The following is a 24,880-nucleotide window of genomic DNA, read 5'->3' on the forward strand; positions in this document are numbered from 1 at the left end:
CTCACCTCCTGATGGGGCGATCCTGAGGACTGCGACCTGGTGCTAACATGCAGCTAAATCCATCTCCACCTTCAGGAGCTCTGGTGAACACCGGTTAGCGCTTAGACTCGTACACCTGTCATCAACTTCTATAGCTACTGGCCTCTGGGCCTGACTCCAGACCGTGACAGTATACCTTTTGCGCAACCCAATGAATATACGCTTATTGTGTTTTTTTTTTACCAAAAATATGTAGAAGAATATATTTTGGACTAAACTGATGAAAAAATTTGTTTTTTAAAAACATTTTTGGGGATATTTATTATAGCAAAATGTAAAAAATATTGTTTTTTTTTTCAAAATGTATGCTTTTTTTTGTTTATAGCGCCAAAAATTTTAAATGCAGAGGTAATCAAATACCACCAAAAGAAAGCTCTATTTGTGGGGGAAAAAAGGACGCCTATTTTGTTTGGGTAAAACGTCGCACGACCGCACAATTGTCAGTTAAAGCGATGCAGTATGTATCGCAAAAAATGGCCTGGTCATTAAGCAGGAAAATCTTCCGGTCCTTAAGTGGTTAAGGATACTTGGGTGTTGCATTCTCATTTTTATATGAGTGCAATTTCACTTTTTTGTTTGATTCTTTTGAAATACTACACTATGATTGATCTTTTAGTTTTTTGATATATTCAAGAGAGAAAATAAAAAGTAAAAGAAGATCGGATGTATAGATTGAGAAGAGGAAGAGGGACACCTGGTGGCCATTAATGTATTTAATCACATGCCTGGTACGACCCATTTATTTATGAGGGTCTGATCATCTGGTGAGCATTTATTTTCTGAATATTATATAGGATATATTGAAGATTTCATAACTTTCGCTATTTTTGTATGGGCACCTTATATTGTCGAAGGACACTGGTTGTGTGGGGAGCTAGAAGGTTATAACTGGGGTTATTTTGTATGGTTTGATATGGTCTTATGTGCTGGTTCTATATTCATAAGTCACAATGACAAAAGACCCCCCCCCCTTTCTATATTCCCAATATACCTTTCTTTCTTTTTTCCTCCACTCCCTTTTTTACTTTTATCTCCTAGTCTTATAGAGAAAAAACACCCTCCTTTCCTCTCTCAGTAGCTGGGCTAACTTTCTGAGCTGGCATGTGAGTATTAGATCCCCTGTTTTTTTTACGATTTTTTTCTTTCCCATCTCATTCAGGGAATTTTTACCAATATACAATTTTTTACTTAGATCTATAGATATTTTTGGCATTGTACTCCTGACGAGTGGACTGATCCATGAAACGCGTAGAGTTCTTGCTATGCCATAACATCCTGATTTCCACAACGAATATCTATTAAAGCGGTTCTCCACCCTAAAGTGGAGTCCCGCTGATCGGAACCCTCCCCCCCTCCGGTGTCACATTTGACACCTTTCAGGGGGGAGGGGGGTGCAGATACCTGTCTAAAGACAGGTATTTGCACCCACTTCCGGCCCGGCATTCACGGGCAAAAGACGGGCATTCCGTCACATCCCGTCTGTCCCCCGTTGTGTGCTGGGAACACTCGGCTCCCAGCACACATCGGGAGCCAATCGGCGGGCTCGGCGCGACTCGCGCATGCGCCGTAGGGAACCGGGCAGTGAAGCCGCAGCGCTTCACTTCCTGGTTCCCTCAGCGTGGATGGCGGAGGGAGCAGCAGAGAGATGAGCGATCGCTCGTGCTCTGCTGCGATCGGCGCTGGACTCCAGGACAGGTAAGTGTCCTAATATTAAAAGTCAGCAGCTGCAGTATTTGTAGCTGCTTGCTTTTATTATTATTTTCCCGTGGCACATCCGCTTTAAGTACCTGTGTGTTGAAATACAATTTTATACCCATCTTCATGAATCAAGTTCTACCATCTATGTGTCAGCTCCTTATAGCCTTTTTTGGCTTTATTTCCATACTAATTGTATTATGTATTCTGAAATTATGATATGTTTCTGCTTTGCTTGTAAAATAAATATTTTTATCTATGTACCTTTTTTGTATTATTACTATTATTATTGTTACTTTTTTTGTAGGTGACAGGCCTCATACAAAATCTCACGACCATTTCCTTTTGCATTACATATTTCTATCCTATCTTTATAGTTATCATTACATTTCATAGTATATATAGCCAAAATTTGGCAAGGAACAAGAAGCTTGTGTAGGAAATGCTGAATCTGCAAAGCATGCTTTGAAAGGCATGACTATGCTTTTCATTAATATAATTTCATGCATTTTTGAAATATATGTTACAGATGTTACATTTAATATATGAGTATTCTGTTTCAGATTTGTGAGTGTATCGAAATATATTTATTGTCTTTCCGAATTTCCCATCTGTAATAAATAAAGGACCCAAGGCGTTGGCCCCTTTATCAAATTAACAATGTTATGTGTTTCCTAGCCCTAGTCAGTACAATTTAAATAAACCATTGGGGTTGATTTACTAAAACTAGAGAATACAAAATCGGATGCAACTCTGCATAGATACCAATCAGCTTCCAGGTTTTTTGTCAAAGCTTAAAGGAGTTGTAAATAAAAAATTTTTTTTTGCTGAAATGACTGTGAACAGGGTATAGAGACATAATAGTTAATTGATTCCTTTTAAAAACGATTAAAAATAGATAAAAATCAATCATATAATGTACCTGTAGTTTCTAGTTTCGTTTTTGCATGTTGTTTCCTGCTTCTCTGCCTTACAGAGCATACAGAGCCATAGAGCAGTGATGGTTTGGAAAACAAAACAAGACACACAGTAATCACACCTTCTTGAATTTAGTGACCACAGAGAGAAAGCTCCCAGCACTGTGGTCATCAGGAAACAGACAACCAGGAAGTGTGGAGATCAGAGAAGAATTACAGCAACTTGAGAGCAAAAACGAACAATGAGGACATGAAAACAGCACTGCATTAAGGTAAAGGATTAAGATTAAAAAAAATTCCTTTACAAACCCTTTAAAGTCATTGTAAAGTCTCTGTTTTTTTGTTTTTTTGTTTTGTTTTTAAAACAAACATATCTTACTTATCTGCTCTGTGTAGTGGATTTGCACACAACAGCCTAGATCCTCCTCTTTTTGGGCCTCTCTTTGGTGCTCCTGGCCCCTCCCTCCTGTTGAGTGCCCCCACAGCAAGCAGCTTGCTATGGGGGCACCTGAGCCGAGCCGCAGCTCCCTCTGTCCATTCAGACATGGAGCCATGGCATGGCCCCGCACCCTTTTCCTCCTCATTGGATGACTGACATTGATTGACAGCAGCAGGAGCCAATGGCATTGCCATGCTGTCTCAGCCAATGAGGGGTGTCCCAGGCAGCCGAGACACTCCTGCAACATCACTGAATCTAGATGGACCTCAGTTGAGCATTGGGTGGCTGAGGTGGGGGGGGGTGAGGTGTGGGGAGGCTGCTAAACACAGAAGGCTTTTTATCTTAATGCATAGAATGTGTTAAGATAAAAAAACCTTTACAATCACTTTAATTGAACAAGCGGAAGCCGATTGGCTACCCTGCACCAGATTTTGCACTTTCCAGTTTTAGTAAATCGACACCACAGCATCTATGAAGTAGAGTTTGGGAACAGCAAGACAGGATAACCAATCAGTTGAGATTTTTGGCATCAAAACAAATGAAAAAACCCTCCAGTAAAATACAGCTTTGCCTTCTTAAAGCAGTAAGCAATCATATGTTACTTATCTTCATCATTCTAGAGGAGCTCTTCTCAACACCATTACCTCATAGGGACCCGTAAAATAATTTTCAAGCTACTGGGAACCCACACTAAAACCATTTCATTGGGGGTCAACTGGAAAGATGCCCCTTGGTGGTCCCTGGAAAGAATGCCCCCCTTACTACAGTAGTCATGATGCTGGCCTTACAGACAGATAAATAGTGTCATGCTCAGAATTTGTCAAGTGGTGTTGGCCCTTTAACTATGCTGAAACCATCAAAAAGGCGATAAGTTCAAAGAACCCCTAAGGCCCTGTACACACGAGGAGACATGTCCGATGAAAACGGTCCACGGACCGTTTTCATCGGACATGTCTCCTGGGAGCTTTTGGTCTGATGTGTGTACATACCATCAGACCAAAATCCCCGCGGACAGAGAACGCGGTGACGTAGAAGACACCGACGTTCTCAAACACGGAAGTGCAATGCTTCCACGCATGTGTCAAATCAATTCGACGCATGCACGGGATTTCAGGGGACGCTGGTTACACGTTATAACCAGCGGACATGTCCGATTAGGTGTACTAACCATCGGACATGTCCGACGGACATGTTTCCAGCGGACAAGTTTCTTAGCTTGCCAAGAAACTTTTGTCCGCTGGAAACCTGTCCGCTAGGCCGTACACACGGTCGGACATGTCCGCGGAAACTGGTCCACGGACCAGTTTCAGCAGACATGTTCGACCGTGTGTACGCGGTCTAAGAATCTCTGGAGGAACCATAGGGTTCCATAGGACCCTGGTTCACAATGGCTGTTCTAGAGCTTGAAATAAAAAAACAACTGATTTTCCTTTAAGTGGAACTAAAGTACTGTATCTTTTTTAATGCAGAAAATGTTGCTTAGTGTAAATACCATATAGGCCATGAGCAGCACTCCCAAAGCCTGACCAAAAAACTCCTATTCCAAGCGATGAGCCCCTCCCCGTAGTTGCAGTGGCTTTATTCAGTGCTGCTGCTACAAGGAGAGGAAGCTGCTCATGCATGGGTTTTGAATGAGGTTATGTTATGCTGGGCACAAGCTTCCAATGTACTGTACGTTGCCTCCTTGCAGCTTGGCAGCTTGGGGCAAAAATTAAAATAGGCGTTTGTATTGCCTACAGGTATGGCATTTAAATTAAGCAAAAATTTCACTGCATAGTCCGTTTTATTCCACAAGTGAACTCAGCCTTTAAATAATGCTGCTGTCAACACAAGAGAAGTGAGAACTTCGAGGAGGCACAGAGGAATGATGTCTCAAAAACCCTTAATTCTGCAAGATACTTTACCTTACCTTTAACCTCCCTGGCGGTAAACCCGAGCGTGACTCGGGGTTGGTTTTCAATGTTAGGATCGGTAACCCCGAGTCACGCTCGGGGTGGACGTGCAGAGTGTGCAGCGGCGCGGCTTACCTTATCGCTGGATCCACAGGCAAGTTACTCACCTTGTCCCTGGATCCAGCGATGCCACCCCGCTGTGTGAGCGATGCCACCTCCTCGCTCGATTCACAGTCTCCGTGTGCCGCCGATCTCCGTTCCCTGCGACGTTACGACGCACGGGAGCGGAGAACGGCGCCAAATTCAAAAAAGTAAACAAACACTTTACATACAGTATACTGTAATCTTATAGATTACAGTACTGTATGTAAAAAATACACACCCCCCTTGTCCCTAGTGGTCTGCCCAGTGTCCTGCATGTTCTTTTATAAAAATAAAAAATGTAATTTCTGCCTAAAAACTGTAGATTGTCCAAAAGTGTCCCTTTATGTCAAAAATGGTTTTAGATCAGCTAGAAAACAGCGATAATAAATTAATTATAATCACTTGCAAAAATGTGCGATAGCGATTTGTGGGGAAATTCGTCATAAAAAAAAAAAAATAATGACAGCGACAATTCTGCAACTGAGCAAATTTCAGTGATTTTGAGTTGATTACATTATTGAATAATTTTTATTTTTATTATATTATTACTTGCTATAATTATTTATAATTATTTATTATATTATAATTGAAAATTTTGTTTTTAAAAAAATGTCATACCCAGGATGCCTATTAGATTCTTGTTTGGTCAGATTTAAGTGAGTTATTCCTAAAAATTACAGGCCTACAGTATAAAATGCCAAATTTCCTTGCAAATAATTGTACCGCTTTCAGCATGTTTTTTCAGACAGAATCATACCGCCAGGGAGGTTAAATAATAAAAATAGCGATTGGATAAATTTGAACACTCTATAACGATGGTCCAGCCCCAATTACATATTGAATTTTTTGGTATAACAACTAGATGACATAAGCGCTGCCTAAACTGTTGGCGCTATATAAATCCTGTATTATAATAATAATAATAATAATAATAATAATAATAATAAATGCTTACATGCTATTAGTATTTTCTAGGGTTGTCCCGATACCACTTTTTTAGGACCGAGTACAAGTACCGATACTTTTTTTCAAGTAGTCGCCGATACCGAATACCGATACTTTTTTTAATGTCATGTGACCGTTTTCAAACCACAATACAGACCAAAGATATTTTCTTTAGAATTATGAAGAACTGGTACATCATGGTGTGGGGCTGTTTTTTAGCATACGGTACTGGAAAACTACATATCATTGAAGGAGTGATCACTGTCAGTGCAGCTCATCGGTGCCAGTGCCCAAAAGTGCAGCTAGCCAGTGCCACCTATCAGTGCAGATCAGTGCCCATTAGTGCATCAGTGCAGGGAGGCAGCTTATTAGTGCATCTCATCAGTGCCACCCAATCAATGCCAGTGCCACCTATCAGTGCCATCCATTTATGAGTGCCATTCAATCAATGCCAGTGCCACCTATCAGTGCCATCCAATGGTGCCATCCAATTTGTGTTCGATGTCACAAAAAAAATAAATAAAAAAAAAGTATTCTATTTTGGTATCGGGAGTATTTGCGCGAGTACGAGTACTAGCGCAAATACTCGGTATCGGTCCCGATACCGATACTGGTATCGGTATCTGGACAACCCTAGTATTTTCTATATCCATTATCTAACATTGGTCATCAAAACCCTACATAAATTCTTGACATTCTATGCAGAAAGTAAAAACACAAATGAATCGCTGTATAAATTACCTGTTATATCGTGCTCCTTAAAAGAATCATGGTAGAGCTGATACTGGCTTGGACAATGCTTCTTCAACCACTTACACACATCGTGTTGTGTCCAAAATGCTACGGGTTTGGTTGCTTTAAGTATAGTGGGCTGAAAAAAATAAAAAAATTTAATTTTTGTTAAAATTTTTCGTACAACATGGATTAAAAAAAAAAAAACAACAACAAAGAAAAACTTTAAAGATTAATTTCAGGTATGGCATTTTACATATGGTTACACTTCAGTGATCTCCACTAGCTTTTGGTTCTTGTGCCGAGTGGCTGCCCTACTGCATTCTGAGGCCGGGTTCACACCTATGCGAATTGGTTGCGGCTTAAACCGCATCCAATTCGCATAACATTATAAAATACATTGATTTCAATGAGGCTGGTTCACATATGTGCGATGCATTAGCACTGCGCATTGCCGAAAAAACGTGTGCGTTTTCTAGGCATTGCGGTGCGGCTCAGGTGCGAATTCAGGCCCATTATCTTCTATGGGCACGCATTTGATTCGCAGATGTGTTCATTTATTTTCAGGATTTTTCTCATTCAGCTCAATACACTTCTCCCCTCTCCCTCCCCTCTCACAGGTCTCCAAATTCGCATCTAAAACAGAGCTGATCAGCTGAACAGTTGTCTAATCTCTCTGCAGAGATAAGAGAGCTGAAATTCGCACCGCACCGTGAATCCGGCCTGAATGTTTTTCTCAATGAATGCAATGCATTCTCGGATTGGGCACAGTGGAGAGTTGGGGTGGTAAAGCCATGCTCTCCATCTCATCTAATCAGAGAACGCTGTGCATTCATTTAGAATACACCTCCCATGTTTAGAATGCAGCAGGGCAGTCACGCGTCACAAGACCCAGAATCTAGTGGAGTAATTTCCAGCTTCTAGAAAGATCCCACAGGTATGATATATGCATGGCTGTATTGGTCCAAGCTGTACCAAATGTAAAAAATGCCATGCTCATATGCCTGGAACTCTTCTTTAAAGAGCTAAAACACGCTCTAATAATAACAGCATGATTCATAATAGATGACTCCTAAATCCACCTTGGTGTCTAGTTTCCTCTAACCTGTGTGCTTTTTTAATAGGACCTTGCTTGGAAGAATTGTTGGGAAGCAAAATGGGGAGTTGAAAAGTTTTTAGGGAATAAAGATGAAGAAGAAAAAGTATCGAAGAGGGTAGAATATGGCAACTGTACACATGTTGTGGGAAACAAAGTTGTATGGGCTTCAACCTGTGGAAAACAACGTAGGTTATTGCTTCCTGATGACGTGACTATGACAAAACGTAGAGCTGGGCGAATTTCTCCCCCCAAATATCTGCGATTAAAAAAAAAAAAAAAAAAAAACTTGATTCACGATTTGAATCAAGTATTTTTTTTTTTATGGACCTGAGGAGCTGCAGGCAGGAGTCTTTAGGCGAGGCCACGGCTTCGGCCTAGTCCGCGGCATCCGGCCTCATGGACTAGGCCGAAGCCATGGCCTCGCCTAAAAACTCCTGCCCACAGTTTCTCAAGGCCCAGGGCGGTGTCAGTGCCGGTCCAAGTGAAAAAAAAATCCAAAAAATCGATTTACTGAAAATCTGAATCGATTTGACCTTGCAACTCGATTTACGATTCAAATCGTTTTTTTCCCCAGCCCCAACGAAATGTTTCCTCTTCCGGCCACTTCCAGTTTCTGGATACCACGACGGTGGAACGCACGCTGGTTCAACACAGCACGAGCGGGAATGCTGCTTCTCATCCCGACTTGGTAACAGATACGGTATTCCTCCCGTGCCGAGACAAGGCACATTTTAAAGTAAGCGGCCACTTGGCTTTTGTTTTAATAAAATGGAATTACGTTATGGCCCTGCTTTTTTCATTTTATTTCTGAACAACATTGTGGTGGAGTAACAACCAGATTTCTCTTGGTGTGCACAAGTGAACAGAAGCAGATCCATAACCAAACAAAGCTCCACCTGACCTTTCCTTTTTAGTTAAAGGGGTCATGGTGGTCTGATGAGTAGGCATTCCTACCTTATTCACCGGGTGATGTCTTGGTAGCTGTTGGACATGGTGATGGTGTAAACCCTGAGTCGTCTGATAGAAGGACCCTATGGACTTTCTCAAATTGATCACACTTGTCTATGATTTTGTATAATTTTGCACGTTGTTTATTTGATTAATTATCTTTGAACACTGTAATGTTCACGTAATATTATTACTATATTGAGCACTAATGCACTTTATCTGTATATGTATATGTATGCAATTACTCTATGCAATTTAGTTCATTGACCTAGCACTCCCAATTACCACACACCCCAAAATGATGAGGGGGGCAGGAACCCCAGGGGTATATAAGCTTAGTCCAAGCATGGACAGCCATCTCACGACTCCGGGGAGAACCCCAGGCAGCAGCGTCCAAATGCCGGGGCACCTCGCCCGTCCAGACCAGCCCGGATATTCGATCCATGTGGGCAGGCCTCCCCCCAAACAGAAGGAGGGCAAGGTGTCCCAACGTCCGGCCCTAGGGCGGCGACAATCATGGCCCCCATATAAATGAGCCACAATAAAGATTTGAAGTACCCAGCCGACCAGAAACCTGAAGGCCGTCCAGGCAGCCCAAAAAAACAAAAAGAAAGACACCCCCGTGTCCCGCGAGCAAAAATGTAGAAAAACAGCAGTAACAGTAAAAAAAAACAAAAAAAAAAAACAGATACGCAACCAACAGTGAAATAGGGGGGGGGAGAAGAGAGATAGCTAAAGATAGATGAAAAACAGAAGAGAAAAAGGAGATAAGAAGAGATAGAAAAGGGGATGAAGGCGTGTACAGCTCTCGCCGGGTTTGTCAGCATGATGAGCCACTATCAAGTGGGTCCCGAGGTTGACGACTGGCGGTGTGCCTGTACTAGCCTCCCAAAGGAAGGGTCTGCCAAGGTGAGCAACGCAACATCCAGACTGGATGAAACTGTGGCTGTGTCATGCACTTGGGCTTTCCAACTGGCCCAAGCAAGGTCAAATTTTTTTTTACGAGTATCTCTGCAGCTGGAGAGCCAACTCTCCGCCTCCATGATCTCCCCAATCTTTCCCAGCCAATCCTGCTCGCTCGGAATATGTGAACTTTTCCAATGCAACGGTATAAGGCGTTTTGCCGCGTTGAGAAGGTGGGGGAGAATTTGGAGCTTTTTTTAATGTTTAATCGTCTTTACTGAGTTTTCAAATATGACAAAACACATGAAAAAAAGTCGTAACATACCCATGAAGTACAAGCATAACAGGGGAGCGCTAACACACCCATATCTGCACATATAGGTAGCGTGTAGTCAGGTGCTACCGTAATTAGGGAATTAAGAGGTAAAGTTTAGTTGTTTAGGCTCTGCTGTAGCCAGTGGAGCTTGTGGCTTGACTTTTGCCTACTTTGGTTCTACAGCTGCAGGCTTGCCTGTCTTCATCCTATCTTTCCAAAAGTCTCTGGAACATAGCAGGTGGAGAGACTTGAGTCTGAGCAGGTCCTGGATACAGCCTCAGCTAAACCCTGGTTGGGAAAATGGCCAGAAGGGGGCTGAGAGTTGTATATAAGAGCGAGAGCAGGGAGTAGCAGGGACCTTTGCCTGTAGGAGAGGGACCCAGCCTGGAAATGTTGTTAAATCTTCCCAAGGCTTAGGAGAAGCTTTATAAAGTTCTGCTTGATGCCAGATTTCTCAAGGAGCTGAATAATCACCCCATGGTCGCAGGAACACCTAAGGCAACACCCAAAAAGGACCCTCCTGGGAGACTTTGTGCCAGTGTAGGCCGAAGCTGGAGGAAAGTCTTCAGATTGCCTAGATCACAGTGATAAGGCCTTAGAGAATTCTCAGGAGAGAGGTGTTTGCCTTTACAGCCCTTTTGCTAGAGGGACTGTTCCAGGCCTGCTGCCATGGCTGTACCCTCAGAGGAAGCCCCATGTGCTGAGCTATTGCTACCGTCTGTACAGAAGATTCTACTCTACTCCAGTTAACTGTTTCATTATAGTGTCCTCATTCAAGTTGTTAGTTCTGGGCATCCTAAAGCTGTTCCCAATCCCTATCCCAGTTCTAGAATTCGTATGAAATGGGAAAGCAAACCTAATTTCAATTAAAACTTGGAGATTATTGTGAATTCCATTAGTGAGACTATCACGGCTTACCCACATCCTGGCTAAAAAAAACGATTACTGGGAGAGATATGTGCCGTCTTGCTTGGGATGTAGGACACCCCTTACATTGGGCATCCTCCAAGCATCACTGGAATGAGCACTTTCCATTTTTCAGGCATTACATATATGCAATGCACCTTCCCTTCTCTGTGACAAGGCAAGCATTAGCATGCATGGATCTTAAAAGAGGGAGAGCACCCATTCCGGAGCTGCTGGAAGCCCGCCCAATGTACAGGGCATTCCAGATCCTAGGCAGGAAAACACAGATCTCTCCCATTAGTGTTTTTTTTTATCTGGACAGTGGGTAAGTTGTGATGGCTCTACAGGTAGTGCACCTAATTAAACTCTAAATTGTAAATTTTATTAGAAAAGTTGAACTTAATCTTTAAAACGGATCATCAGGCAAGCAGCGAAAGACACATGAAATACATATATGGGAGCTGTTTTTTCTTGTCTTAAGACTTTGATTTATGGGAGTTTTTCTGTCAGGTTTCATGATTAGTACATACAGTAATTGTCCTACACCTATAGCAAAGGTATTATTCAACTTGAACTGCTTTCCGACCATATGACTTGCATATACGACGGCAAGCTGGCTCAGCTGTACCATATCACATACCTAGTACGCGATCTGACATTTCCGGGGTAGGGGGCACACGCATGCGCCGTCGGCGACCCAGCCGTGCTGTGATTAAGCACAGCAGATGTGGATCACTGGATGCCGACCAATGGATTAGGACCAGCACCCTGGGATCATCAATAATTCACACAGGACAGAGCACTGCCCTGTCCTGTCAGTGGTGAAGTAAAAGATTTTCTTCCCCTGCAAAGCAGGGAATGAAGTCTATTACTTCCCCTAGTAAAAGCAGAACACAAAGAACACAAACATTGGTTAGGCACATATTTAACCCTTTGATTGCTAGGTGTTTAACCCCTTTCAAGCCAGTGTCATTAGTACAGTAACTGGTCATTGGTTCCCAAAATGGGTAAGAAGTGTCAGTTAGTGTCCAAATATCAATCGCAATATCACAACCCCGCTAGAAGTCGCTGATCACCGCCATTACTAGTAAAAATAATTAAATAAAAATTCCAGTATATATACACACCATAGTTTGTAGATGCTGTTGACCAAATCAATCAACATACACTTCAGCATACACTTAAAGCGGAGTTCCACCCAAAAATGGAACTTCCGCTTTAAGGGAAGGTGACCCCCTGACATGCCACATTTGGCATGTTATTTTTTTGGGGGGGACGAAAACCCTCTTTTTAGCACCACCGTGCCGGAAGGAAGTTCACCTCTCCCCCCTCCCTCTTGGCAATCATCTGGGACATGTCACAGGTCCCAGATGATTGCTCAGCCAGTCAAGATGCATGCACAGTGCCCGGCTGTGAAGCCACAGCCGAGCGCCCACGGAGAGGAGGGGGAGACGAGCGGGGCTTCGTTCCCCCACAACGCTGCACCCTGGGACAGGTAAGTGTCCGAATATTAAAAGTCAGCAGCTGCAGTATTTGTGGCTGGCGACTTTTAATATATTTTTTTAAGTAGGAACTCCGCTTTAATGGGATGTTTTTAAATTTTAAAACATGTAGCAGAATACATTTTGGCCTAAACTGATGAAGAAATTTAATTTTTTAAATTTTTTATTGGATGTGTTTTAAAGCAGAAGGTGAAAAATATTTTATTTATTTTTCAAAATTGTGTTTTTTTTTTTTGTTTATAGCGCAAAAAATAAAACACGGTGGTGATCAAATACCAACAAAAGAAAGCTTTATTTGTGGGAAAAAAAGGACATACATTTTGTTTGGGTACAGCGTGACATGACTGTGCAATTGTCAGTTAAAATAACGCAGTGCCATATCGCAAAAAATGGCCTGGCCATTAAGGGGGTAAATCTTTCGGAGGTCAAGGAGTTAATCAAAGCTGCACAGTCTGTCCTTATCTACAGACCCCCCTTACCTGCATAGGCAGTTTTGTAAAGGGGAACTAAATGAATGCGCTATATTTATTTGTGTCTTTCATATCTGCCTTGGGTTCAGGTTTAATAATTCCCCGACATGCTGGTCTGGAAGAGATGGGATGATCATGAGCACAAATATAATCAATTTACTCATGGCTCCAGACTCAGGAGGGATTGAGTTTTGATTATTATCATAATGGTTGCTATTATACACTATACCGGGGCACAATCTGGTATGCAATTTAGTGCACATTAGCATTTTTCATTGTATAAATGTGACTTTAAGATAGAAGATAGATTCCTGTAGAATATTATGTAACTCTAATAGGTGAGTCAATTAAATGATAATATTGTGCATCAATATTTAAAGGGAATTTAAGACAACGCTACAGATATGGGAATATATATACAGTATGTTTTCTGAAACTTTTTTTGTGTGAATTAATAAAAGTAAAAGAATTTACTGCAGTGTCGTCTACATTGTTTGAGCCCCATTTCTGCCATTTCTTTTATTTTTTATTATTATTTTTTATTTTTTTTAGGGCGCACTTCATGAATTTACGTGTCTTCCTTGCACAGGGGCCATGCGAATCTTCTCTGTATCGTTCCAATTTTAGTAGCTGTGCTCCCGAAGCAAGCACCTGCCATTTCTTTTATCTTTATATATTTTATAACTAAAGCATCTGTGCCCACAACAACATTTAATTAGGCTTGTTTGTTTTTGTAGAAGTAGCTCTCTAAAACTTCATGTATTACGCTCAGGATTTGTTCTATTTATCGAAATGTAAGCCATGTGATTTTCTCCCAATGCTGTTTTTTTCTCCAATTACTTAATAGGGTGATTAACCAGTGTTTTGTTGATACTTGACCTTATGTCACTGGATGGGAGAAGAACCACTTTGTGGACTGACTCACTCCAGACTTAAAGTATGGGTGATTAGAGGTGAACTCTGGGCACCAACTTTTTACTAATATGTTTATTCTTATATACCACTTACCTTTATAGGGGTAATGTTGTGGAGCCCCTGCTGGGGTCACCTTTTCTCTGTGTAGGCAGTAGTCTTGGTGTGTGTGATGTAGGGAAATAAAGGGCCAGATCCAGAAACGAGATACGACGGCGTATCTACTGATACGCCGTCGTATCTCTGTTTCTAACTATGCGACTGATTCATAGAATCAGTTACGCATAGCTAGCCCTAAGATCCGACAGTGTAATTCAATTACACCTAAGGATGCAATTCTAGACCGGCCGCTAGGTGGCGAGGCCATTGCGGCCGGCGTAGAATATGCAAATGAAGACTTACGGCGATCCCCGAACGTCCCGAACGGCCCGTCGATCTAAATCTACGTAGTTTCCGTCGGGTTACGCCACGTAAAACTAGGGCTGAGCCCTAGTTCTCTTAAGCCATGTTAAGTATGGCCGTCGTTTTCCCGCGTCGAAATGTAAACATCAACGTCATTTGCGTAAGACGTCCGTGAATGACGCTGGACACCATTTACGTTAACGTCTAAGCAAATGACGTCGGTGCGACGTCAGTTAGCGAAATGCACGTCGGGTAGTTTACCCGACGGAGCATGCGCAGTACGTCCGGCGCGGGAGCGCGCCTAATTTAAATGGGACTCGCCCCATTCGATTGGGCCCGCCTTGCGCCGGACGGATTTAAGTTACACCGCTGCAAATTTCCAGGTAAGTGCTTTGTGGATCGGGCACTAACTTGCGGCGGTGTAACTTAAATCGGGAAAGTTAAGTTGCGCCCGGTCTACGTGGATCTGGCCCAAAGTGTGTCTCTCGCCCAGCACCGCTACATTTCCAGAGGTAGTGAAACACAGAAGTGCAAGTATGGAAGAAGAGGATATTGGGATTATAGCAGTGCTGAGATCATCATAATGTCAACATCAAAAGTTATTTTAATTTTTTATTAGATTAAAATATCATATAGATATTATACAAAAAATACACAATATACAAAAGAGGAAAAAAGATTCAATAAAAACAGAATACTCAAACAGGTAAGGTAGACTGTGTGGGTCGCTGGTATTCCCAGGTAGAGTAAAGTGGTGGTTGTGTATGATCATACACGACCACCACTTTACTCTACTTGGGAATACCAGCGACCCACACAGTCTACCTTACCTGTTTGAGTATTCTGTTTTTATTGAATCTTTTTCCTCTTTTGTATATTATGGCCCAGATTCTCAAAGGAGATACGACGGCGTATCTCCAGATACACCGTCGTATCTCTGAGTCTGAGCGGTCGTATCTATGCGCCAGATTCTTAGAAATCTATGCGTAACTGATTCTATTCTCTTACGCCGTCGGATCTTAACTGCATATTTACTGCATATTTACGCTGGCCGCTAGGGGTGTGTACGCTGATTTACGCCTAGAAATATGTAAATCAGCTAGATACGCAAATTCACGAACGTACGCCCGGCCGACGCAGTACAGATACGCGTCCGTTTGTGCAAAACATCAATCACGTCGGGTCATGGTTAATTTACATAACACACGCCCACCTCTTCACAATTTGAATTAGGAGACTTACGCCGGCCTATTTACGCTACGCCGCCGCAACTTTCTTTTGAGAATACGGCACTTGCCTGTAAAAGTTGCGGAGGCGTAACGTAAATAGGATACGTTACGCCCGCACAAAGTTACGCGCATCTACGTGAATCCGGGCCTGTGTATTTTGTATAATATCTATATGATATTTTAATCTAATAAAAAATTAAAATAACTTTTGATGTTGACATTATGATGTTCTCAGCACCGCTATAATCCCAATATCCTCTTTTTCCATACCTATATTTACCTGGGATAAGGTGCATATTGCTATGAAACCACTCGGACCCTTTCCATTTGTCCACAGAAGTGCAAGGTTTAAACTATAAAGTAAGGGGGCCACATGAAGAGAGATCTCAAAACACAACGCCGCCCGTTGTGATGGCAACCTGGAAGCATGCGCGGGAACGAGCGGTGAATTCTGGTAGCTCAGCATTCACTGCATCCAGGAAGCTAATGCTTGTGGGCTTCACATGCCCACAAGCAAGATGAAACCGGCCATCCAAAATGTTTAAAAGTTAGTTTTTAAATCGAAACCGGACATCGGGGGAGATAGTTTACCAAAAAAAGTTAATGTAACATTGTCATTATTTAAGTGTCTGAAAAAAAAAAAAAAAAAAATGGTCGGTGGACCTCCGCTTTAAAGTTACAGTTTGGATACGTTTTATCAATGCAACACAACTTACCGCTAATATGTGTCCTATGTCCAGCTGGATGCTACATACTGTAGATTGCCACCAGGTCCTCCTTACATTGCTGATCTCCTAATGCTGATGGGGTTAACATCAATAGCCAGTGATGGACTGGCCATTGGGACTACAGGGAGTTTCCCGATGGGCCGATGGCTCAGTGGGCTGGCTTCAGTGACAGCGGACTGCCGCCCCCCTCTGCTCCTCTGTCTCTCTCTCCCCGCAGCACTTACCTGGGGGGGAAAAAAAGCAGGGGGAGGACCAGAGGAGCAGGGGGATGACAGAGGAGCATGGGGGACGACAGAGGAGCATGGGGGAGGGGACAGACAGCTGACTCAACAGCTATGGCTTGGGAGTTTCTCATTTCTGCCTAATCTTGTCCCATAATGGGGGGCACCGAACTGATTCTTTGCCCCGGGTGAAATAATGTCTAGCTTCCCCGCTGGTACTGCCTATAAGAGTACCAGCCGTTCTACTCTAATAAAGTAGAACGGCTAGTGGCTAGTGAATGGGGAGAGGGGGCTTGGGTGGCCAGGGGGGGTGCAGGAGTTGTCCGGCCACCATGGGAGAGACCTGTCAAAGTGGGCCAGTCTGGATGAAGTCCAGGGCCAAATTTATGTTCCAGTCCAGCCTTGTCAACAGCTGAGAGTTGAAATGAATAGGCATCGCGGCTATAACGCTGGCAAAGCGTTATAGATAGTAAATTGCCAGCGTTAAATGACAGTAAAGCTCCGCTAAAAATAGCGCGGCTTTACCACCAATGCAACCACCACCCCAGTGTAAAAGGGGCCTAACTCTTTGGCCACAATCAACAAAGATTTGTTTGGAGAACAAAAAACAAAAAAAAGAGAAGCATCTGAACAAAAAAACACATTGCCAACTGTTTGGGGTGGATCTATTAGACTCAGGTGTAGTGTGGCATGCAGTCCAGTGGCACGGAAAATATTGAATGTTTAAAGGGTAAAGTAGATTTCCCTAAATAATAGAAAATTCTGCATACCAATGTGAAAAAGTGAGCCAAAAAGCTGACCCTGGAAATGGCTCCTACTACGAGGCAATATTCCGAAACATACTTCAGAGGCCACATATGTAGTTTGGATTGGAACTGGTAACCATTTTTAAGAGTTGGTAAAGGTGTCTTTGTTTTGTTTCCGAATTACAAATGTAAGCAAATTATCAGCAGTTTGGCATTCAATTCCACACAATTATCACACAATGCCACGTACACACGGCCATTTTTAGGGCCCTTTCACATGGGGCGGATCAGTAATGTCATGGAAAAGAAACGTTTTTCTCGACGTGATTCTTGTCAAGCCTGCCTTGCATACACACGATCGTGATAAAAAATGCTCAAGCAAAGCGTGGTGGCGTACAACCCGTACGACGGCACTATAAAGGGGAAGTTCCATTAGAATGGCGCCACCCTTTGGGCTGATTATGCAAATTTCCCGTCTCATAACTCGCTTCTGAGCATGCGCATTTTTCCCCCCGTCGTTAAAGCATACACACAACCGTTTTTCAAACGACGATGTAAAAAACAACGAGAAAAAATAGAGAATGTTCTAGATTTCTAATGCCCATTTTCCTCGACAAGAAAAATGCTCTAGAGCCTACACGCAACCAATTTAAAAAAATTGCATCTCGTCATGAAAAATGGTCGTGTGTACGCGGTGTAAGGGGTTAGCTCGGTAGCAGGGTGTGTGACCCCCTGGATGGGTTCACTACACACTGAATTTAGTCGAAGATGGTTGAAAACAAAGATTTTGGTTTATTCTTCCATCTTGCTGGAAACAAGTGCAAGCATCCAAACAGCATAAACAAAATCAAACATAAAATAAACCCTGGCCACTTGGGTGTCTACCTTCACCACACAGGAACCTATCTAGAGAGTCTGGCACAGCCTAGTGCTGGGCAGACACTGCTGGTCATACAGCAGAAAAAACAATAGTCTTTTTGATTTTTTGTCACACAGAAAAATCAGTCACCACCTCACCTCCTCAGAAGACTTTCAGCTACTGCTCTCCTTACTCACAAAGCCTCAGGATGCAGCAAATCAGTTGTAATCCTCTGGATTACTTATAGAGGCCTTAATTGCCTCATTCTGAACAGCTGAAGTCTTCCAACGCCCTAAACCTTTTCTGGCTACTTTTGCAGCCGACGCCTAATAACAATTGGTGTATTGTCTAAACAAGGCAGAAATGTATCTCCCGTTTGTGACAACACCCACAGATTTACCTGACTTCCTGTCACAGGGGCTTGAGGCTAATTTCAGGATAAAAATGAGCACTCCTGATACATTATGTTTAATCATATTCTAAAAGTGTAAACAATGTTAAATAGGAGTAAAATATGATTTTTGCCCGAAAATACATTTTTTGGAAACCTATTCACTGTTTAGCCTTGGTGAGATTCATTAGTGAACTCTATTTAAATATATTCAGAAATTCTCAACTTCCATGGTAGAAACCGCTTCTATTTTGGGCTCAGAGCCACAGAGGGATAGAGAGAGAAAGAGAAACGTTCATAGTTAAAGAATTCAAACAAAACAGGCATCAGCGTGAAGCTGGAGAACAACAAGAAGACAAAAAATAAATCCATCAGTAAGTCAGTCAGTCACTCTCAGCAATTAAAAGTGTGGAAAATACCGTGAGATTATGAACAGATCATCTCTCTTTCCAGCTGTGACAGCTGGAAAGAAAAATTGGGAATTTAGAGTCTTGAAATTGAAAATTAGAATCCTAAAATTAAAAATTAAAGCCCTAAAATCCTGGCCCTGCTTTTGGACAGAAAAATATGGCTATTTATATATTTATTTTATGGGTTTTTGTGTGTCAAATTCCAGTAAAATTAAATATCTAAAAGAATATCCAAAGTCATAACTTTTTTTTCTTTTTTGGATTGAGTACAGTAGAGTCCCTGTCATTTTTATTTTTTTGGATAAATTTGGGAAATTTCCCTTCATTTAAAGTGATTGTAAAGGCTCAGATTCTTCTTCTATAAAAATAATAACAAACATTTTATACTTACCTCCTCTGTGCAGTTGGTTTTGCACAGAGCAGCCCGGATCCTCCTCTTCTCGGGTCCCTCTTTGCTGCTCCTGGCCCCTCCCTCCTTTGAGTGCCCCTTAGCCAGCAGCTTGCTACAGGGGGCACCCAAGCTGAGTCAGAGCTACGTGTATCCATTCAGACACGGAGCCTTAACCTGGCTTCCGCTCCCTCTCTCCCCTGATTGGCTAACTGACTTTGACTGACAGTCGTGAGAGCCAATGGCGCCACTGCTCTGTCTCAGACAATCTGGAGGAGTGTCTCGGATGGCTAAGAGGATCGTGGACATCGCTGGAGCGAGAATAGGCTCAGGTAGGTAATTGGGGGGTGCTGGGGGGCTGCTACACACAGAAGGTTTTTTATCTTAATGCATAAAACGCATTAAGATAAAAAAAAATCCTTCTGCCTTTACAACTCCTTTAAGACCCACACAAATCAGAAAATTGTATAAAAAATACAGTCATGTTGTAACAGGTAGGGCCCATATCCAAACTGTTCCCACAAAGTTGGGAGCGTGAAATTGTCCAAAATTTTCTAAAACTAAGGGGCCAATCCCAACCCCTGAAAAACAGGCCCACACCATAATCCCCCCCTTTACCTAATGAATTGGACCAGTGCAGAAAGCAAGGTGCATAAATACATGGATGAGCGAGTTTGGGATGGAGGAACTTGACTCGCCTGACCTCACCTTTGGGCTGAATTAGAACGGAGACTGCGGGCCAGGCCTTCCCATCAACATCAGTACCAGACCTCACAAATGCATTTCTGTAAGAATGGTCAAACATTCCCATAGACACTCCTAAACCTTGTGGACAGCCTTCCCAGAGGAGTTGAAGCTGTTAAAGCTGCAAAGGGTGAACTCTGCAGACTAAAGCCCCATAAACACCATTAGATTTTCTGCATATTTTTGTCTTCAGATTTACCAAAACCATATAATATGGGGAGGTCAAATATTAAGAGTTTCAATTTGTATGCAATCAGCCAGGCCCTTGCACTGCATGGTCTTGGTAAATCTGAAGACAAAAATATGCAGAAAATCTAAGGCCCCGTACACACGACCGGTTTTCTCGGCAGAATTCAGCAAGAAACTCGATGGGAGACGTATTCTGCCGAGAAAACCGGTCGTGTGTACACTTTTCGCCGATAAACCCGTCAGGAAACTCGTCGAGCCAAAAAGAGAGCATGTTCTCTATTTCCTCGTTGGGCAATGGGAACAGTTGGCTCGACGAGTTTTCTGACAGCCGAACAAGGAACTCGACGAGAAAAACTCGGTCGTGTGTACGGGGCCTTATAGTGTGTATGGAGTCTTAGACTGGGATGCCATTAAAGTTGATGTGCGTGTAAAGGCAAGTGTCCCGATACTTCTGGTAATATATTTTGTGTGTGTGTGTGTGTGTGTGTGTGTATGTGTATGTGTATGTGTATGTGTATGTGTATGTGTATGTGTATGTATATATATATATATATATATATATATATATATATATATATATATATATATATTCAGTTACCGTATTTATCGGCCTATGCGCACTTTTTCCCCTTAAAATCAGGGGAAAATCTTGGGTGCGCGATATACGCCGATCCCCGCTGTCTCTCCGAGAGCCGAGCCGAGTGTACTGCGCACTCGGCTAGGCTTGGCCACGCTAGGCTCCGCCCGCAGCCATGCGAGAGGAGCCAAGAGAAGCCGAGACAAGCCGAGAGAAGCCGAACACACAGGAAATCCAAAAACGAACACCGGACACGCTCACCTGGATGGAGGCCGCAGGCGGACACGCTGGATGGAGACGGACACCTGGATGGAGGACGCAGACCGACACGCTGGACAGACCCCGCGCAAGGAAGCCGCAGATGGACACCCACAAGGCCGCAGACAGTCGCCGGACAAGGCCGCCGATGGACGCAGGGCAAAAATTTGTTTTAGTTTTTTTTCCTTTTTTACCTTGCTAAGCTTGGGGTGCGCGTTATATGCCGGGGCACGGTATACCCCGATAAATACGGTATATCGTTGCTGTATTTTGTGTCAGGAATGTATTCATTCTGACTTGGTAAGGTTGCTTAGAGGTCCACTAAAGTATATTTTGTACATTTGCTTAGGGTTATTTGATACCATGAAACATTTACCACCCCATTTAAAGTATTTTTTCTGACACAAGGCTTAAATACAAAGCTCAGTTCTGGAAGAAAGAGGATAAACACATCATATACAGTAGCGCAAAATGTTGTCATTTTTACAAATAAATAGCAATTATGAAAATGAAGGGCATTAAAGACACAGGGTGAACCTGTTTGGACCCTCACAAATGATCCACAATTCAACCGAACAGTAAAAAAGAAAAGTGGGCAATTTTCCATTCAGCCCAGACAAGCGTATGCGGCATTAGACTTGGCGTTCGGCAAATTTTGTGCATTGAGAGAAAAATAAAAATCAATAGGTGATATGAGCAGCCGTGACTTAAGGTAATAGAAATAAATAAATTGTAATTGTGTATTTGCACAGTTCTTAAAAGCAATATGAAATAAATCAATATCGCCTCGCAGTAAATGATGTTTTCGCACATGGGGTAAAATACTTTTGCAAATTATTAGAAGTGTTTTTCAGTTTTTTTTGTTCCAGCAGTAGATGATGTGCTAAATACAGACTGCAAACATGTTTGATAAATATGTGACATATAGTGAGGGTAGAGAGAAGTAGAATTCCAGTCAGTGGTACTGACAGGTAGATAGGACCATTTAAAGCAGGGGTGGGCAATTATTTTTTCGATGGGGCCACATGAAAAACTAAAAATATTTTGGAGGGCCGGGCCAAAAGGCTAAACTCAATACTGCATAAAATCAATTGTATTTCTTTATAAAAAGCAGTAAATATCATTGTTGGACAACTGGTACGAGTACTTGTTATAGTTAAACAATGAAAAAGTGAGGTTGCCTTACAAGAAAAAAAATGTAATTTATTAAACAAAATTTCGCAAAACAATGAACATTTTTCACTATTTGTGACTCATATTAGTGAAAATTCCCAGAGAGGATCAGAGACTGCGGACATGATACCAGAGAGGATCAGAGACTGCGCACATGATACCAGAGAGGATCAGAGACTGCAGACATGATACTAGAGAGGATCAGAGACTGCAGACATTGTCCCCATAAAGTCCTGCCAAACGACAATGTATGCCATGTCATAAATTATGGTTTATGTATGTCTTATTGTCTTAGTGATTGATTCACATCACAACTTCATTGATAGCTTTTTTTTTGTATGATTTTTAGTTTTGCTCATTACTGCCACACACGTGCAATGCATGGCTGCATGTGTGTGGCAGTGATGAGCAAAAGCAAAAATCATACAAAAAATAAGGGTATCAATTTCAAATCAATGAAGTTGAGATGTTAATCAATCACTAAGACATACATAAACCAGTGTGCCATCAATTGCTGCCAGTGTGCCATCAATTACTGCCAGTGTGCCATCAATTGCTGCCAGCGTGCCATCAATTGCTGCCAGTGTGCCACCAGTGTGCCATCAATTGCTGCCAGTGTGCCATCAATTGCTGCCAGTGTGCCATCAATTGCTGCCAGTGTGCCACCAGTGTGCCATCAATTGCTGCCAGTGTGCCATCAATTGGTGCCAGTGTGCCATCAATTGCTGCCAGTGTGCCATCAATTGCTGTCAGTGTGCCACCAGTGTGCCATCAATTGCTGCCAGTGTGCCATCAATTGCTGCCAGCATCCCCACAAGCAAGTACCTGATGATGAAATCTCTGTCCTGTCAGTGTTTTGCTGCCTGCAGTCCTCGGCCGTCTCGGGTCTCCTACAGCAGCCTGTGCAGTGTGCACAGTGTGAGGTGAGGAGTCGGGACCAGGTCATTACTTGGCGGGAATTGGGGGACTTTTTTGAATTCGGGGACACTCACTCCACGTGGTGACGGGCGGCTGGGAATGCCGTCAGCAGGGGGCGGGAAAGGAAGCATGGCCAGCTCCAATGGCTTCTTCGGCTGAATCAGCGGGGGGCGGGAAAGGAGGCGCGGCTAACACCCACGGGTTTCTTCGGCTGCACCAGCGGCTAACACCCGCAATTCTTTCGGCTGCAAATTCAGACTTCAAATTCAGATTTCTAGCGATTCGCCCGGGGGCCGGATTAAAAGGTCCGCCGGGCCGTATACGGCCCGCGGGCCGTAGTTTGCCCACCTCTGATTTAAAGTGTAACTTTCTTTATAAATTATGGTGACAACCACAACCCATGTAAGCCATGCATGCAACACCCAACACAACTAGATTGCACACCGCATTGCACCTGCAATGCATCTGTACATTGGTGAAAAAATGCTGAAAATCCACTAAAACTTCAGTTGTATTGCATTGATTGAGGCCCATTCAAAATAAAAATGTAATTAAATTCAAGTTGGTGTCTTATTGGGGCCAGGGCCGCCATCAGGTATTATGGGGCCCCTTACATAGCTTCATAGCTTGAGAGGCGGGGGGCTGCCGCGACTTGATAAGCGGGGAAGTGCCACAAATTGGGGGGGGTAAAAAAAATATATAAAAGGGGGGGTAGCCATCTGGGGACCTCCGGGCCCTTTAGTAAAACCCCAAAAAATATAATAAAGATTATTTAAAAAAAGAGGGGTTGCCATCCGGGGGCCTGGGGACCTCCGGGCCCCTTACAAGAAAAAAGGGGGGGTTGCCATCCAGGCCCCTTACAGGTGTACTGCCTGTACCCCCCTGATAGCAGCCCTGATTAGGGCTCATGTATGGGTGTAGAGTTGTATGCAAGATTTTGTAGGCAAAAAGATGGCAGCAAAATTCTGCTTAAATATTGGTCCATATGGACAAAGCCATTTAGGCCCGGTTCACACTTGTGCGATGCCAGACATCGCATGTGATTCGCAGCACACTGCTGTTCACATTACATGCGATGTCTGTGCGGTGCGATATCAGCCATACACACTGCATTCGGTCCAAACACGCACAGGACCCTTTTTTCTGTTCGGACCAGAATCGGATCGCATGTGTGTTCACACATATGCAATCCAATTCATGTCCAAACTGTCAGTCGCAGTGCGATACGCAAGCTGAAATGGGGATGTCGTAAGATATAATCAGGGCCGTCTTTACCGCAGGGCAAATGGGGCAGGTGCCCTGGGCCCTGTCACTGTTGGGGGCCCAAAGCAACCCCCTTTAAAAAAAAAAAAAAAAAAAAATTTTTTTTTTTTTTTTTTTTTTTAGGGGTCCGGAGGCCCCCAGGGGCCCGGAGGACCCCAGGGCCCCAGATGGCAACCCCCTCTTTTTTTTATTTATTTTTAAATTAAAAAAAATATATATTTTTTTTTATTAAACGGACAATTTTTTAATATATTTTTATTTTATTTTTTATTAAAGGGGCAATTTTTTTTAGAGGTCTGGGGGTCCCCAGGGGCCCATAGTTCCCCAGGGCCCCGGATGACAACCCCCCTTTTTTTATAAAAAAAATATTTTTATTTATATATATATATATATATATATATATATATATATATATATATATATATATATATATATATATATATATATATATATATATATAAAAATGTTTATTATTATTATTATTATAGGACCCAGAGGTCCCCAGGGCCCCGGATGGCAACCCCC

At 42.8% G+C, this 24,880-nt stretch overlaps 1 protein-coding gene and 1 non-coding gene across 4 annotated transcripts in view; both read right to left on the reverse strand.

Moving 5' to 3' along the window:
- The window catches only part of SAMD12 (sterile alpha motif domain containing 12), a 936,923-nt gene that overhangs the window by 631,751 nt on the left and 280,292 nt on the right, over nucleotides 1–24,880 (reverse strand). For all 3 annotated transcript variants that reach the window (XM_040354887.1, XM_040354886.1, XM_040354888.1), the window contains exon 3: nucleotides 6,813–6,942. In XM_040354887.1, coding sequence (XP_040210821.1) covers nucleotides 6,813–6,942 — 130 coding nt within the window. The remainder of the gene's footprint in view (nucleotides 1–6,812; nucleotides 6,943–24,880) is intronic.
- Nucleotides 13,492–13,598, reverse strand: LOC120942087. The gene has a single exon (XR_005749887.1). It is a non-coding gene; the product is annotated as a U6 spliceosomal RNA (small nuclear RNA).

The sequence above is a fragment of the Rana temporaria genome, chromosome 5 (genome assembly GCF_905171775.1).
Source record: "Rana temporaria chromosome 5, aRanTem1.1, whole genome shotgun sequence".
NCBI classification, from domain to species: Eukaryota; Metazoa; Chordata; class Amphibia; order Anura; family Ranidae; genus Rana; species Rana temporaria.